A 15,956-nucleotide genomic window follows, 5' to 3' on the forward strand; every position below is an offset into this window, starting at 1 on the left:
CTGGTCCGAAGGCGGGTGTGTGGTTACAGAAGGGCTGCGCGAATACTTCGGCCAGTTCGGGGAGGTGAAGGAGTGTCTGGTGATGCGGGACCCCCTGACCAAGAGATCCAGGTGAGCCCCTCACCCCCTCCTCCTGCTCCCGGCTCGCCCCCCTCCACCCGCCACTCACTGCCTTGTAACCATCTGCCTCTCCCTCACTACGGCGCGCAGGGGTTTCGGCTTCGTCACTTTCATGGACCAGGCGGGGGTGGATAAAGTGCTGGCGCAATCGCGGCACGAGCTCGACTCCAAAACAGTGAGTGGCCCTCGGGGCTTCGGGGGTCCTTTGGGAGAGGGAGGCTGCCGGAGGAGAGGGTCAGGACTCTTCCCCAGGGGACAGCTGGACGGGGTCCGTGAGGAAGGAGGGAGTTTTTCTGAGTAAGAGGGCTGCCATGCTCTGAAACTTTGTCACTAGAGTTGGGGGGGAGAGGGAGGAGAAAAATCCCCGGCTTGCGATGAGATGCTACATCCCCCCTCCCCTAGTCCTGGTGAGGGGGAGAGGCAGCCGCCACCCTCTCCCTAGAAGTACTAATCATGATGCCTCAGAGCAGAGATTGGGGTGGGGCTAGGTCCCTCCCCCAGCCCAAATTGGGTGAGTCAGGGTAGCAGTGACCCACCCGGTGGCTTCTGTGAACTCTAACTAGTATTTGGCTCAGCGACACCCCCTCTTCATCCAGACCAATGGCAAAGCATCCCTTGAAGCCCCCTCCCTTCCTCCTTCCCTCCTCCCCCGACTTTTGGTCAATGAGCTCCTTGCTTTGTGTGGAAGACAGGGACCTGCTTTGCCCACGGAGGGGATTTATGAGAAGGGCTCTAGCTTGCCTGGAAACCACCCTTTGGAAAACTAGATCGTAGGAGAAGCTGCTTGGTTGGCATTCAAACTCCTGGAACATTTTGCTGTTGTCCCACAGCTCCTTCGTGCCTTAGACCCTGCAGGGGGCGCTGGCTCCAGGGCAGATGGAAAAGGAGAAAAGTCAGAGGAGGGGGTTACCCCATCTGATGGGGGTGTCTGTCTGCCAGGGCCAGGGATAGTGTGGATCTCTTCTCTCCATGCTCCCTGGCTGTCCCCCAGCCCTGGGCCTCTCTGCTTGGGTGCTTGGGTCAGTCCCTGGCTCCTGTTTACCTGCAACAATAGCTGCTTGTGCCCAAGAATTTGTCAAATTACCGCCTGTCCCCAGCTCCTGTTATCTCTGCCCAGTGGCTCCCGCTCCCGTTCGCAGTAATGAGCAAATGAGGCCAGGCCTCAACTTTGCCGGCTCTGAAAGGATCTTCTTGGCGCAGCCTGAGTGACCCAAGCCTGGAAATGGAGAGACAGTGGCCTATTGTTTTTGGTGATTATCTGCCATCAAGCTGCCTGTTCTGCTACCATCCCCTGTCCTCAGAATGCACTGACGGCTTCTGCAGTGCTGAGGAAGCTGAGATTTAGGGGCTGGGGGATGGAGGAGTGGAAGATTGATAAAGGGGAAGAGAATGAGGGAGGAAGGAGGGTGAGATGACTATCCTTAGGAGATGCGGCCGAAAAGAGCCAGGGCTTTGTCTGTGTTTGGCGTCCTCCAGCCTGGGAAAGGGGGTGGGAGGGAGGTTTACTGTGGGGAGTCTATTTTGAGTTCTGACTTTCACCTTTTATTTACTTGTTGGGTTTTATTTATGTTGCCAGCTGTGAGTCACAGTGGAGGTGGGGTGTGTCAGGGATGGGGTGTGCATGGGTCTGTGGGAACATGGCTTGGGTACCGTCTCCCCATCGGGGTCTGTGTAGGGGGACTGTGTGTGGTGCGCTGGTGGCTGGGGCGGCCGCTTCTGGGAGAAATAGAAGGATGGACATGTCTGTGGAGGTGTGGAATTGAAACTTCAGGCGGGAGAAATGGGCAGTTGTGATTTTTCCCTGGAGCCCAGTGGGACTTGGCAGGAGAGGAGCCATTGCCCTAGTGTGGATTTTGGAGGTTCCATCTCTGTGGACAGATTCCAGTGGGGGAGCCTGTAGGAGGCTAGTTCCTGGTCTGTGCCATTCAGAGAGAAGCCAGAGCCAGCTGCCTAGAACGAGGCTGAGTTTTGAACACAAGGAACTTTGGGAAAAGATAGATCTTCTCTGCGATTGGCTGGTGAACTTATGAATGACGTCCACCCATGTGGGTGGCAAAAAGCTCTGGCCTGACCTGGCCCCATAGGCCCTGCATGGATCACAGCGTCTCATGCCCTGTCTTTTGCTGTTTGTCATACAGCTATAGTACCCAGGAGTACACCCAGATGCATCTTGATTTTTCCCTCTAGTTGTTCACAGCCAAGGGCAAAGGTGGCCTGCTGGTAATAGCACCTTTGTTTGTGCAATGAAGGGCAGTTCACAAAGGGCCGCTTTCACCCGTGTTATCTCATCTGATTCCCCGCAGCTGCCCCTGGGAAAAGCGGGTGTGATTGTCCCCACTTTGCAGATGAAGGAACTGAGGCTCAGAGAGTTCGAGTGCATTACCAAAAACTTGTCCATGGTCTCACAGGCTTGGCAAGAGGCCCAGAGTTTCTAAGTTCAAGTCCCATGCCCTTTCACGTCACTGAAGACTGCACTCTGCCTTGCCCCAAGCCCAGCTGCATTATCAGGGAGCTGTTTGCTCACAGCCTCAAGGAGAGCTGTTTGATGTTGATAGTACCGGGAAAACAGAACTGAGCCTACTCCTGATGGTTATGAACTCTCATCTTGTGGCCTTTTGCAGACAGAGTATTCCCATTTGCAGGGTTTCCGAAGCATGAATTGCATACCTTACCCAGATAGGTCATCTGTGTGAAGTCAGTTACGCAAGGAAGGCCCTCGATTTACCTGATACTGGAAGGAATAAGACGGCTTACATTGTTTTGTTTTTGTTTTTGCTGTGAGCTAGACACCATGCCAAGAGCTTTGTATGCATGCTCTCCAATAATCTGCTGATGACCCTTTGAGGTGGGTGTTATTATTTGCCCATTTTGCAGGTGAACTTGACCCTGACGTTCAAAGAGGGGAAATAACCTGTCCATGGTCTCACAGCTGGGCAGCAGCGCAAATGGGATTTGAAGGCAGCAGTGGGACGTTAGGGTCTAAATGCTTAACTGGCTGGGCGTGGTGGCTCATGCCTGTAATCCCAGCACTTTGGAAGGCTGAGGCGGGTGGCTCACCTGAGGTCAGGAGTTTGAAACCAGCCTGCCCAATATGGTGAAACCCCATCTCCACTAAAAATTCAAAAATTAGCTGGGTGTGGTGTTGCGCACCTGTAATCCCAGCTACTAGGGAGGCTGAGGCAGGAGTTGAACCCAGGAGGCAGAAGTTGCAGTGAGCTGAGATCGTGCCACTGCACTCCAGCTTGGGTGATAGAGTGAGACTCTGTCTGAAAAAAATAAAAATAAATGCTTAACCACTATTCTCTCCTCCTAGAGGCTTTTGTGATTTCTGTCACCTTTGTGTCCTGGGAGGAGAGAGGTCCTGAGGGCTGAAGGCTGTGTGGTCACTCTTCTAAAAATGCGATAACCAAGACCCCTTCTACCTCTCCCTTTTCTTGTAGATTGACCCCAAGGTGGCCTTTCCTCGGAGAGCACAGCCCAAGGTAGGTGTGTCTATGTCTGGGAGGAGCTCTCTTACTGCGGGCAATGCTGAGCAGTGATTTTCCCAGTATTTCCTGCTCTGGAAGATGCTTCTGGAACCTCTGCTTGGAGTGTTTGTGGAATGGGCTGGGCTGGGAAAAGGGAATTCTTGACGTCCTTGCTCTGGGGCCTGAAGACACTACACGTCTTTCCATGTGAGCTCTGGGGTGGACTGGAGAGGGGCTTGCGTGTGTTGGGAGAAAGGGGAGCTACTCAGAGGATTCATCGTCCTGTATTTGAAGCCAGTAGAGTTTAGAGCCCGAGTCTAATTCCAACATCATAGACCACAGCCTTGATGCCCCGGCCTCTGGAAGTGAAATACAGGACAGACTTAGACCCTAAGGCTGCCCTACAGTCAGGCTAGGAAGCTACCCTTGGATCCCCCCAGTCACCCTTTGCAGAGGCAGAGGGGACCACGGACTCTGTCACCTGTTGTCTTTCAGTTTAGATGTGTATGGCTGCTTTCTTAATGCTCTCGTACCCTGCTGCTCTGGCGAGTTCTCCGGGTGAGAGGGGCAAGGTGTGCAGAAAATGGATTTCTGAGCAGTTGAGCGATACAACACTCAAAAAACTTTTGGTGCAGGGCAGGGGCCTAACAGTCTATTCCAGGCCTCAGGGCAACTAGCCAGGTCTTCCTTGGGAAGCAATTGAACATGGAGGACAGGAGGAAAGACTGATTGCAGAACACGGGGTCAGGACCCCTGAGTTTACTGACTTCTCCTGGGTCCTAGGACGAGGTCCCGCTCCAGGAGAGCTCACTTTCCTCCTTTGCCAGGTGGAACTAGAGCTCTTTAAGATTCCGGGCCAGTGAATTCCATCAAGGCCCCCAGCTCCTGCCAGGGCTGAAGGAGAGGAAGAGTTTTGGGAAACAGGAAAGGGGCATCTCTGGAAGGGTCCAGTAGAGGGCCTGAAAGCAATTATGGAGCAGGTATTCGAAGGAAGCCGCACCAGGGAGCACATGGTCAGAATTGGGTTAATTCCATTAAGCAGTTTGGTGACAGAAGGTGCTTTAGTGTTAGGATGGGGCTGGGAATTGCCGCGGATTAGCCATGCGCTCCTGGGGTAATTAGGACCATGTGTTCTTCCTAAAACAGGGCTGGGGCCACGGGGCTGCCAGAGGTTGTGTTGGGAGGAGGCTGATGAGGAAAATGTCGGCATGAGTTTAGGGAGACTGTGATGGACCTTGGGGGTCTCCTAGGAGGGCCGGTGGGGTCTTAGAGTGAGGCTGTGGGTCTGAGTCACCAGCCCGCCCCCTTCCCTGTGTTAGTCCTTAGGGAAGGCATTTTCTGGACATAGTCCCTAGGGAGGGAGGCAGGAAGGAGGCACACTCGAGCCAGCCAGGGTGTGGGTGCACAGCTGCCCATAACAGGCCTAGAGGCGGGGGTCCAAGAGGGAGCTTGGGGCGGCCTTTCAAGAGGCTGGGGCCACAGAGAGCTTGTCAGCTGGCATCCTGGCAGGGGGGCTCGAGCCCCTGCTGGTGGCGGTAGGCCACAGGACTCAGATGCCCACTTTCTCATTCCCTCCCCTAACAGATGGTGACTCGAACGAAGAAGATCTTTGTGGGGGGGCTGTCGGTGAATACCACGGTGGAGGACGTGAAGCAGTATTTTGAGCAGTTTGGGAAGGTGGGTTTAAACTGGGGGCGCTCGCTGCTGGGGCTGTGAACATGCTGTAGAATGGGGCACTAGCAAGCCGAATTCAGCCAGGTCATTCAGTTCCTGCAAAAGATGAGAGCGGGGCTGGATCCTGCTGTGGGGGGAGACTGGGCCAATCCACCTTGCAGCCTCCTGGCTCATCTGTGATCCTCAGACTCAGGACATCCCTAGGGACAGAGAAGCCACACAGTAGCTGGCCCTGTTGTTGCCCTTCCTCTGTATTTTTCTCTTATCTTCATTCTCACAAGGGAGGCAGTGCTCCCCGCAGCCAGTTCAATCAAGTCACCCCGTGGCCCCCTCGGAGTTTGCACCTGTCCAGGCCACGGGCTATTGAACCTTTCCCCACTCCTTCCGGGCGAGGATGATAAGGAGGCAATAAATATGACTCCCAATTGCACTCGGCATCCTATTTGCACAGGTGGGGAGCTTGGAGCAGAAGCTGGGGGGCTGCTGGTCCCCTGGGTATTGGGAGAAACTGATGAGAGCACCCCCCCAATTCCTGATCAGGCCCGGAGGATTGACTGTGAGCTCTGAGGGGCATGGAGCTTTAATTTCTGGGCCTCTGAAGAGGTAGATGTTATGGCGACATCTGACAATAGGGTGTCCTCTGAAAGGTAGACAATGTGAACTTTGGGGTCCCATGGGGAGATGGCAGAGAGGGGCCTAGGTTTGAAGTCTAGGAGGGAAAGAGGGTTGTTTTGCTTGGGGCCGGGGTCCCCGGTCTTTCTTCTTTTAGGTGAGACAGGCGAGAGGCTGGGTCTCTACTTTCCCATCAAGACACTTCGAGTCACCCCCAGGCAAGCGAAGGGGGACTTGGCCTGGGAAATGGGCCTGGGATTGTGTGTGTGTGGCGGGGAGGTGTCCCCTGGCCAGCTGAGGCTGGTGGTGTGGGGGACCAGAGGCCTTGGCTTTCGTGCCTCGGTGGGCACCTGGGTCCGGGATGGAGGGCAGGTCGGGCGGGCCTGGGCCCCAGAGGGTAGGGCGCTCCTGGGAAGCAGCAGGCCCGGCTCGGCTGCGGCGGGGTGTCTTTGTGTCTGAGCGCCGAGCATTAGAGCTCGCACTAATCTGATCCAGCAGCTGTGATTGGAGGCCGCCTGCCCCCGGGGCCGGCGTTGCCATGGCAACCGGGCCCCAGGAGAAGCCGTCAGCGGCCGCGTCTTTTGTTCGGGCCTAAATCGGCGTTGGCATGTGAAACCGGCCCGGGGAGGCCAGGGGGAGCCGGAGAATAGGCTGCCAGGGAGCGAGGGGGACAGCCGGGAATGCCAAGGGCCCCGCGGCGGGGGGCCCCCCGCCCGGATCGAGGGGCCGCCGCCGAGGGGGGAACAATGGTCAGCCGCCATGGCTGCCACTCAGGCTTAGCGGCCGCCGAACTTGGCGGCTCGGCTCCCACTGGTCAGCAGGCCTCGGCCGCCTCCCCTCCCCCCGCCCGATCCCCCCTGCCCTCGGGTTCCCATGGAGACCAAAGCCTATTAAGGACACTGGGCCGGGAGCCTCCCTCCCCTCAGCTGGCCCCAGGAGGGGACCCTGGTGGGGGTAACCTGGACCCCCAGCCATCTTCCTTGCCCCCTGCCCTGGCCTCAACCCCACTGTCCCACTAGGGGCCTCTCCAGCCAAGGCCCAGGTTGAAGGCTGTAGTGGGGCCAGGGATGGTGTCCTTCCTTGCAGGGTTGGGTGGAGGAAGACGGGAAAGGTTGTGGATTTGGTCTGAATCCATCTGTGGGTCAGGCAGGGAATCGGAGCTGTAGGATTAAGGGGGAGGGTGTGGCCGGTTCATTCATTCATTCATTCATTCATTCAAAAAATGATTGAGCCCCAGTCAAGGTGCTCAATAGGATGGTGGTCATGGCCCTAAATGACACAGACGCTGTCCTCATGTAACCTTCAAGCCAGTAGTATCTGGCTGCTCTCTCTCCAGCTTTGCCATGCTCCCCCATGTAACTATGGGCAAGTCCCTCCCTTGTCAAGATAACAATAATAGCTGTTATTTATTAAGCACTTACTGTATCCCGGGTGCTGTGAGTTAAGAGTGTTACATGCACTATCTCACTAAACGCTCCCATAGCCATGCTCGGTGCTGCGCACCTGTAGTCCCAGCTACCAAGGACGGTGAGATGGGAGGACTGCCTGAGCCTAGGAGTTCAAGACTAGCCTGGGCAATATAGCGAGACCCCATTTCCAAACAAAGTGTCTTTCATTTAACTTCAACCTGTAAGATAGACACTGTTATGCCTGTTTCACAGATGAGGAGCCAAAGCCAGAGAGACATCAAGTCACCTGCCCAAGGTTACCCAACCAGCAAATGCAGGATCTGGGATTCCAGCTCAGGCCCATCCTACCCAAAACCTATGCTTTGATCACAATCCTTTCTGGGTTTCTGTTTCTCATTGGTTAAGCAAGGGGTGGGGAAGATGTGCTGAACCTGAAATGACTGTCCCATTCGGGTGGTCCGGCGGATTTGGGATTGGGACTCAGAGTGGTCCATAGGGTGGGAGTGAGAGTGACACTCTGCTGCATGGGCCTCAGTGCAGGCAGCTCTTTGAGAAGAGAGATGTCATGAGATTCTCCAGGGATCTTGTTGCTCCTGGCTCAGTGGGGTCCTGGTTCTCCCAGCAGGAGTCAGAGACCCACTGTAGCTTGATGGCTAAGGAGAGCTGGAGGATCACTGTAGTTCAGGGTCTTTAATGAGGCAGGGGAGGGCCTTTAGAAGCTGGATGATGGGGTTGGGCGCAGTGGCTCACACCTGTAATCCCAACACTTTGGGAGGCTGAGGCGGGTGGATCACTTGAGGCCAGGAGTTCGAGACCAGCCTGGCCAACACGGTGAAACCCCGTCTCTACTAAAATACAAAAATTAGCCAGGGGTGGTGGCATGCACCTGTAATCCCAGCTACTCGGGAGGCTGAGGCAGGATAATTGCTTAAACCTGGGAGGTGGGGACTGTAGTGAGCCGAGATCACGTGACAGAACTCCAGCCTGGATGACAGAGCGAGACTCTGTCTCCAAAAAGAAGAAGGTGGATGATGGGCCTGGAAGTAGAGGGAAGGAGAGTAGGGAAGAGGCTGGTTACCCATGGCTTGATGGCTTGAGAAAAGTATTTTTTTTTTTCATCCTTTGGATGTCTGGTCATTTGGGGGAGGGTCGGGGCCTGGAGTAGGATTGGGTTGGGTATCAGAGGCAGCCCCTGATTTATACCAAAAGTGACTTAGACCTTAGCTAAGAAAGAAGGCAAGGAGGAGGCACCAGATGCAGGCAAAAGGAAGGTGGCACCAAGGCCTTTGGTGACCGTGTATCCAAGGGGTACCTAGAGGAAGTAACGAGAGTGGACTGGGGTCCAAGAGAGGATGGATGATGTAGACCCTCCTCCTTCCCCAGTCTCCTTCCCCTCCCCCAGTCAGTGGGAGGCAAAGCAGCCCAGGCCCTGAACTCTACTTGCTTTAATTACAGCCTCTAGCAAAAGGAAACCTCAATTAGAGGAAAAGATCTGTAGCCGGAGAGGGGAGTCCAGTCTGGTTGCTGTCCTCCTGGCCTTTTACAGAAGGGATGAGACTTTTGCTTCCCCATCTTGTCATTGTCCTGCCTCCCATATTTCCTTATCTAGCATCTTCTCTGTGCGTCCCCAGCTTGGTCAAGGTCTTGCTGTGTGATCTTGGGCAGGCAACTTCACCTCTCTGAGCCTATTTTCTTATCAACACCATGAGGATCTTACCATGCAGAGAACGTTGGGAGGACGATGGAGCTTAATAAACGCAGGCTGGTCCATTGAGATGATGGTGATTGAAAAGGGGGTGCTTCTGGCATTCAGTGGGGTTGCAGAAGGAAAGTTGTCCCCTGGGCAGGAAAGAGGTTTAAGGTCAAGCCTGGAGTGGGCAAGAGGGCAGTGGGTTGCTGGAGCGCCTGTTCCTTGGTGGTGGTGGGTTCTGCTGGTATCTGCTGGGTCTTCCATGGCGGGCTGTGTTTCAGGTGGACGACGCCATGCTGATGTTTGACAAAACCACCAACCGGCACCGAGGTGAGTGTGGCCCCCTCCCCCTTCCCAGGCTGGGCCCCGTGGTCAGCCAGGGGGCTGCAGGTCACAGCTGCCCTTTCATCTCGCCCCCTGACATCCTATCCCCCAGGATCTGCGTCCTCTCCCGGGCCTGGCCTTACAGAAGGCTTTTGTCCCGCCATTTCCTGTGCTAGAAACTTGCCGAATTGCAGACACACGAGAGGAACAGAGGAGTACCTCCCCAGCCCCTGCAACCCACTGAGCCTCCTACCCCCACCCTAGTGGTGTCTGCCTCTGCCCAGGCTTACCTTGTCCCTGGTAACCAGAGCTTAGGCCAGGCCGCCCAGGGTCAGGCTGACTCCACAGCCCCAGGCAGTCACCTCCTGCCCAGCCCCCGTTGCCTCTGAACCTGTAAGGTCTGGGCCACACCGTGTGTACCGCCTGGCTGTTGGAAATCCCTTTCCAGCCCCTGGGGCACACTCGGGAGGAGACGGGGTTGTTTCTCCAGTTGTTTCAGGACTTTTAGTCCATTTTGGGAGTGGGGTGTGTGCTCTGTGTGTGTGTGTGTGTGTGTATTTGTATCTGTGCAAAAGGGGGTATCTGTGCCTAAATATCTGTGTATTTCTGGTATGTCAGGGTAACTGCACGTGTAGAGCAGCCCTGAGAGTGTGTGTGATACACAGGTACCTAGGTGTGTGCATGCGTGAATGTGTGTACGTCTATGTACATTTGTATGTTTGGGCATGTACACCTTTGTGTAAGTTTAAATGAGTGTGCGCGTGTGTTCTTTCTCCCCTCTTTGGAAACACCTGAGGACAAGAAAAAGCATGTTGAGTGTATTCTCATCACAGCTCTACCACTTTCTAACTTGCTGTGTCACCTTGGGCAAGTTACTTCACTTACCTGAGCCTTATTTTCCTCATCTGTAATCTGGGACTTGAAACCCTGTCTCAGTGGGTGGTTGAGAGGATTCCAGGCTGTGAGCAGAGCCTTTCATTAACTCTCACTTGCCAGAGAGAGAGGAGCGGGGATATTGGTATGACCTGGGGTTGGGTTCTGACCCTGCACTCTGGTTCTGACCTTGCCTTTATGCTTTGTCCAACCTCTAGGGTTCGGGTTTGTCACGTTTGAGAGTGAGGACATTGTGGAGAAAGTGTGTGAAATTCATTTTCATGAAATCAACAACAAAATGGTGAGTTGGGGCCGGGTGCAGTGGCTAACGCCCGTAAGCCCAGCACTTTGGGGAGGCTGAAGTGGGCAGATGACTTGAGGTCAGGGGTTCGAGATCAGACTGGCCAACACGGTGAAACCGTGTCTCTAATAAAAATACAAAAATTAGCCAGGTGTGGTCGTGCGCGCCTGTAATCCCAGCTACTCGGGAGGCTGAGGCAGGAGAATCGCTTGAACCCAGGAGGTGGAGGTTGCAGTGAGCTGAGATTGTGCCACTGCACTCCAGCTTGGGCAACAGAGTGAGTGAGACTCTGTCTCAAATAAAACAAAACAAAACAAAAGCAAAAACATGGTGAGTTGGGATTGGATGGAGCACAGGGACAGAGAAGACTGGGGCTCCTTGGGGGGCCTGCCAGGGAAGCTTTGAAGTTCTAAAGGGAGGCAGAGGGGCTCAGAGTGAGTGGAGGCAGAGCCAGTTCTCCCACCCCCTGAAAACCTAGACAGGAAGGCAGTGTCACACAGTAGTTACTCGGGCAGATGACTTCCCTTCTCTGAGCCTCAGTTTCCACATCTGTCAAATGGGAGTGGGAAAGCTCCTCCGTCATAGTATTGGTGTAAGCATTCATTGAACGATTGCGTGCAACGCTGTTGACACACTCCCTAGCATATAGTGAGTGCTCCGTCAGTGGTAACCATGAAATTGTTTTCAGGTGGACAGTGAAATTAATACAATTAATAGAGGCTTTCCAGGGAACAAGAGGGCTAACGACGCTAGCTCTATGGGAAAGACTAACTGCCAGGTCTCATTGCAGGTGGAATGTAAGAAAGCTCAGCCAAAGGAGGTGATGTCGCCGACGGGCTCAGCCCGGGGGAGGTCTCGAGTCATGCCCTACGGAATGGACGCCTTCATGCTGGGCATCGGCATGCTGGGTATGCGCGAGCCTGCGCCTGCGGCTTCTTTCTGTCGGAACTGCTCCCAGGGCTAGCAGGGGCTGTGTGGGTGTTGCACCTCCTCTGTGGTCTGCCCTCCTCCTGTCTGAGTCACTGGGCAGGAGTAGGGACTAGGGATCTGTCCCGTCTGGCAGTCCTACCCAAGGTGGGGTGGTTTGGTTGAGGGGTGCTGCCCTCTGGTGGTAGCCAGCAGAAAGGTCCAACCATATTAATTGGTCCTGTCAATCTGTCCGTTCTCTCTTCCATCCACCCCTCCATCTGTCCTTTCCTCCATCCATTCATCCATCCAGTACACAGTTATTGAGCAACTCTATATGCCAGACATCATGCCAGGAATTGCAACAATGACTTTATTTGGAGTTTTACAATCTGGCAGGGAAAAGAAGTAAGAAGATACATAGATTTCAGATGCAGAAGTGTAGGGTGCGGAGAGTGTGGTCACAGGGAACTTGACCACGACTTGGAGAAGTGGGAAAAGAAATTACATTTAAGTTGAGTCTGTGGGTGGAGTAGGAGCCAGTGATGGGGAGGCTGGAGAGACGGGAAGGGGAAAAGTGTTCCAGGCCTTTGGAGGGGGCAAAAGGAAGGCTGCCTGGTCTTATTCATTCAAGTAATATTTATTGAGCAACTTCTGAGAAGTGGAGCCTGCTCTCATGGGGCTTCCCTTCAAGTGGGAGACAGGAGTAAATGGGCACTGCCTCTACAGAGTGACTGGAGGCTGTGGGAGGCCCAAGGAGGCACCTAAACCCACCTGGAGGTTGGGGAGACTTCCTGGAGGAGGTGAAGACTGCCATGAGCCTTGAAAGCTGAGCAGGAGTCAGCTGTGCTTTGGGTCCAAGACTGAGGATGGTAAATCTGAGTTTGGCCCCCAGGAAGCTCAGAGGCTCCCTGGGGAGATGAGATGTGTACACACAGAAAGAGAACAGTACAAGGGGGTCTTTATGCCAGGCCTAGGGGAGGGGCGCACAGAGAGGTGCTCTGGGAATTCAGAGGAGGGGGCACAGCATGGGCTAGAGGGTCAGAAGTGGAGGAGGCGAGCAGCCTCCAAATAGGGCACAGTCTTCCTTGAAGTTTTCCTTTTTTCTTTAACATGTTATTTGGAAGTAATCCCAAACTCAGAGGAGCTGCAAAAATAAAACAGTACAAAGAACATCCGTATACCGTTATCAGATTCACCTGTTCTTAACATTTTGCCCCCATTTTGCTTGATCAGTTTTACTCTATGTGTAGATATGTGTGTGTGTGTTTGCAAATATGTATGTATACATATTACACTTGTAATTTTTCACTGACTCATTTGATGGTTAGTTACATGCATCATGGCCCTTTACCCTTTGATGCTTCCTAAGATTAGGGATATTCTTTCATGTAACTACAGTGTAGTTATCAACTTCCTAAGTTTATAATTGATACAATATTTTTATCTAATCTACTTTCTACTTTCCAGTTTTATCAATAGACCCAATAATGCTCTTTTTTTGTTTGTTTGTTTTTGGTAGAGATGGAGTCTCACTATGTTGCCCAGGCTGGTCTCAAACTCCTGGCCTCAAGCAATCCTCTCGCCTCAGGCTCCCAAAGTGTTGTGGTGGTAAACATGAGCCACTATGCCCAGCCAGACCCAGTAATGCTCTTTATAGAATATTTTTGTCCTTTAGAACAAGATCCAGGCTACAATCAGGTATTGTAGTTAGTTATCCTGTCTCTTTCACTTTATTTAGAACATTGAGAAAGTTTTCTTCTAAGGTGATTCATGAGCTGTTTTCACCCTTCATTTAAAAAGCGGAAAAAGGTCAGGCACTGTGGCTCACACCTGTAATCCCAGTACTTTGGGAGGCTGAGGTAGGCGGATCACCTGAGGTCGGGAGTTCAGTACCAGACTGACCAACATGGAGAAACCCCGTCTCTACTAAAAATACAAAATTAGCTGGGGGTGGTGGTGCATGCCTGTAATCCCAGCTGCTCGAGAGGCTGAGGCGGGAGAATCGCTTGAACCCGGGAGGCGGAGGTTGCCGTAAGCCGAGATCGCACCATTACACTCCAGCCTGGGGAACAAGAGTGAAACTCCATCTCAAAAAAAAAAAAAAAAAAAAAGATGGAAAAAGAAAGAAAGAAATTATCTAACAAATAGTGAAATTGGTGGTTAAGAGGCTTGGAGCCAGTCAGATCTAAATTTGAATCTTAATTGCACCATTATTGCTATTTGATTTTTCTTTGAGAAGACAGAAAATCAGCACTTAAAGAAATTATGGGTACTTTCTGGCCAGGTATGGTGGCTCATGCTTGTAATTCCAGACCAAGGCAGGAGGATCACTTGAGGCTAGGAACTCGAGACCAGCCTGGGCAACATAGCAAGACCCCATCTCTACAAAAAAATTTAAAAATTAGCCAGGCATAGTAGCACACGCCTTGTAGTCGCAGCTACTGGGGAGGCTGAGATAGGAGAATCACTTGAGCTCAGAGGTTTGAGGCTGCAGTGACCTATGATTGCACCACTCTGCACTCCAGCCTGGGCAAAAGAGCAAGATCCTGTCTCTAAAAAAGAAAAAAGAAAAAAAAAATCATGATATAAGTTCAGATAATGATCATCAGTACTAAGAAAAACCAAGGTAACATGATAGAGATTGTAGCTGATGGGAAGGAGGAGGCCTATGGGAAGATGTTTCGGAGTCTTGTACAATGAAAGGGACTCAGGCATGCAGTCATCTGGAAAGAGAGCTCCAGGCAAAGGCACCGGCATGTGCAAAGGCCCTGAGGTGGGAATGAGCTTGGCAAAGCTGAAAAACAGCAAGGAAGCCAGTGTGGCTGGAGCAGAGGGAGGGAGGGGCAGCGTGCAGGAGACGAGGACAGGAGGGAAGCAGGAGCCAGAGCTCGAAGAGCATTGGATTATTCTCAGCCAAAAAGTGTCGCCTTTCAGAGCCTCGGTTTCCTATCTGTAAAATGGGGTGCCTAACAGTACCTACCTCTAAGGCAAGTTTAACGGGATAATAGTGTGCAGTATGCTCAGTACAGGGCTTGGCATGAAGAAGGTATTTGGAGGGTACAGCTATTATTCATGATACAGGAAGGTGAGGGGACATGAGTGGCTCAGGTCCTTCTCCTTGAGCAGGATCCGCCCTGTGGATGAGACATCTGACACTGCCCCCTTACCCCATCAGGTTACCCAGGTTTCCAAGCCACAACCTACGCCAGCCGGAGTTATACAGGTCTCGCCCCTGGCTACACCTACCAGTTCCCCGGTAAGTCCTGCTTGGTAACCCTCTGCTGCCAGCATGCCCCTGGTTCCCGGGCAGTCTGACTTCTCAGGGTGGTGTCTGGGGGTGCATGGCTGGGGGTCTGCCTGCTGGAGGCTTGGAAGGAAGGGCATGTCTGAGGAAAGAGGGCCTCTCCCCACCCATCCCACCTCCAACCCCTCCCCAGAAGCTGGGGACAGGGGCTCCCAGCGTGACCCTGCATGGCACCGTTCTCCCCCAGGCCATCCTCTGCCTGCCTCCTGCCTGTCTCTCCTCCCCACCCGACTCCGGGGTTGCCACTTCCACCAGAGAAGGCATTGGGCTTGTAGTGGGCACCTCTCCGAGGGCCATTGTTGATTGCATCATCACGGACACCTATAATGGCCAGGCTGTAGGCTGAACTCTTTCAAGTCCAGTCAAGGTATTATGCTGAGACCCTAAATGCTGAAAACCAATTGAAAACCATTCTCATCACCACGCTCATTTGTAAGCCAACATAAAGATAACACTAGACCTGAAAGTAAATGTCAGGAAGCCCAGCAAAGTTCTGGACTTCCCCATGATGACTGTTCAATACAGTTTTCTTTGAAATAAGAAATACTGAACTTTTGCAAGGCTATATATTTATTTATTTATTTACTTGGGGGTCTTATTTATTTGGAGGGCCCCTAAGCACTTACCTCCTCTGCCTCAGGGCTGTTCAGCTTGGAGAACTTTGTGTATGGGATGTTGCCTAATTCTCTCAATAATCTCATGGGGGAAGGATGCTTATCCTCATTTTAGAGATGAGGACATAGACTCAGAGAGGAAGAATGACAAACTAAGATGAGCCAACTAGGAAGTGGCAGAGCTGGGACTCGAACCCAAGCCTGACCTGTTCTACCTATTCTAGGGTCATCACTTTTCATCAAGCTGCCTTCCCCCCAACACACACACAGACACACACACACACAGACACAGACACACATACACACACACACGAGAAGAGGATTCTGGGAGATGTTTTTGGTAACAATCAATTCTAAGCCTTTTAGAGACACCCGAGGCTGGACATGGTGACTCATGCCTGTAATCCCAGCACTTTGAGAGCCTGAGATGGGAGGATGGCTTGAGCCCATGAGTTTGAGATCAGCCTGGGCAACATAGTGAGGCCTTGTCGCTACAAAAAATTTAAAAGTTAGCCAGGCATGATGTTGTGCACCTGTGGTCCCAGCTACTAAGGAGGCTGAGGTGGAAGGATCGCTTGAGCCCAGGAGGTTGAGTGTGTAGTGAGCTGTGTTCATGCCACTGCACTCCAGCCTGGGCAACAGAGCGACACCCTGTCTTT

General features: G+C 52.9%; 1 protein-coding gene across 1 annotated transcript in view; it reads left to right on the plus strand.

Moving 5' to 3' along the window:
• The first annotated feature begins 35 nt into the window (after positions 1–35).
• Positions 36–15,956, plus strand: part of MSI1 (musashi RNA-binding protein 1) — a 22,646-nt gene continuing 6,725 nt past the window's right edge. Inside the window, exons 1-8 of the mRNA XM_011948561.1 lie at positions 36–111; positions 211–295; positions 3,561–3,602; positions 5,172–5,264; positions 9,254–9,302; positions 10,388–10,470; positions 11,261–11,378; positions 14,555–14,635. Coding sequence (XP_011803951.1) covers positions 83–111; positions 211–295; positions 3,561–3,602; positions 5,172–5,264; positions 9,254–9,302; positions 10,388–10,470; positions 11,261–11,378; positions 14,555–14,635 — 580 coding nt within the window. The 5' untranslated portion in view covers positions 36–82. The remainder of the gene's footprint in view (positions 112–210; positions 296–3,560; positions 3,603–5,171; positions 5,265–9,253; positions 9,303–10,387; positions 10,471–11,260; positions 11,379–14,554; positions 14,636–15,956) is intronic.

The sequence above is a fragment of the Colobus angolensis genome, unplaced genomic scaffold, assembly GCF_000951035.1.
Source record: "Colobus angolensis palliatus isolate OR3802 unplaced genomic scaffold, Cang.pa_1.0 Scaffold28, whole genome shotgun sequence".
NCBI lineage: Eukaryota > Metazoa > Chordata > Mammalia > Primates > Cercopithecidae > Colobus > Colobus angolensis.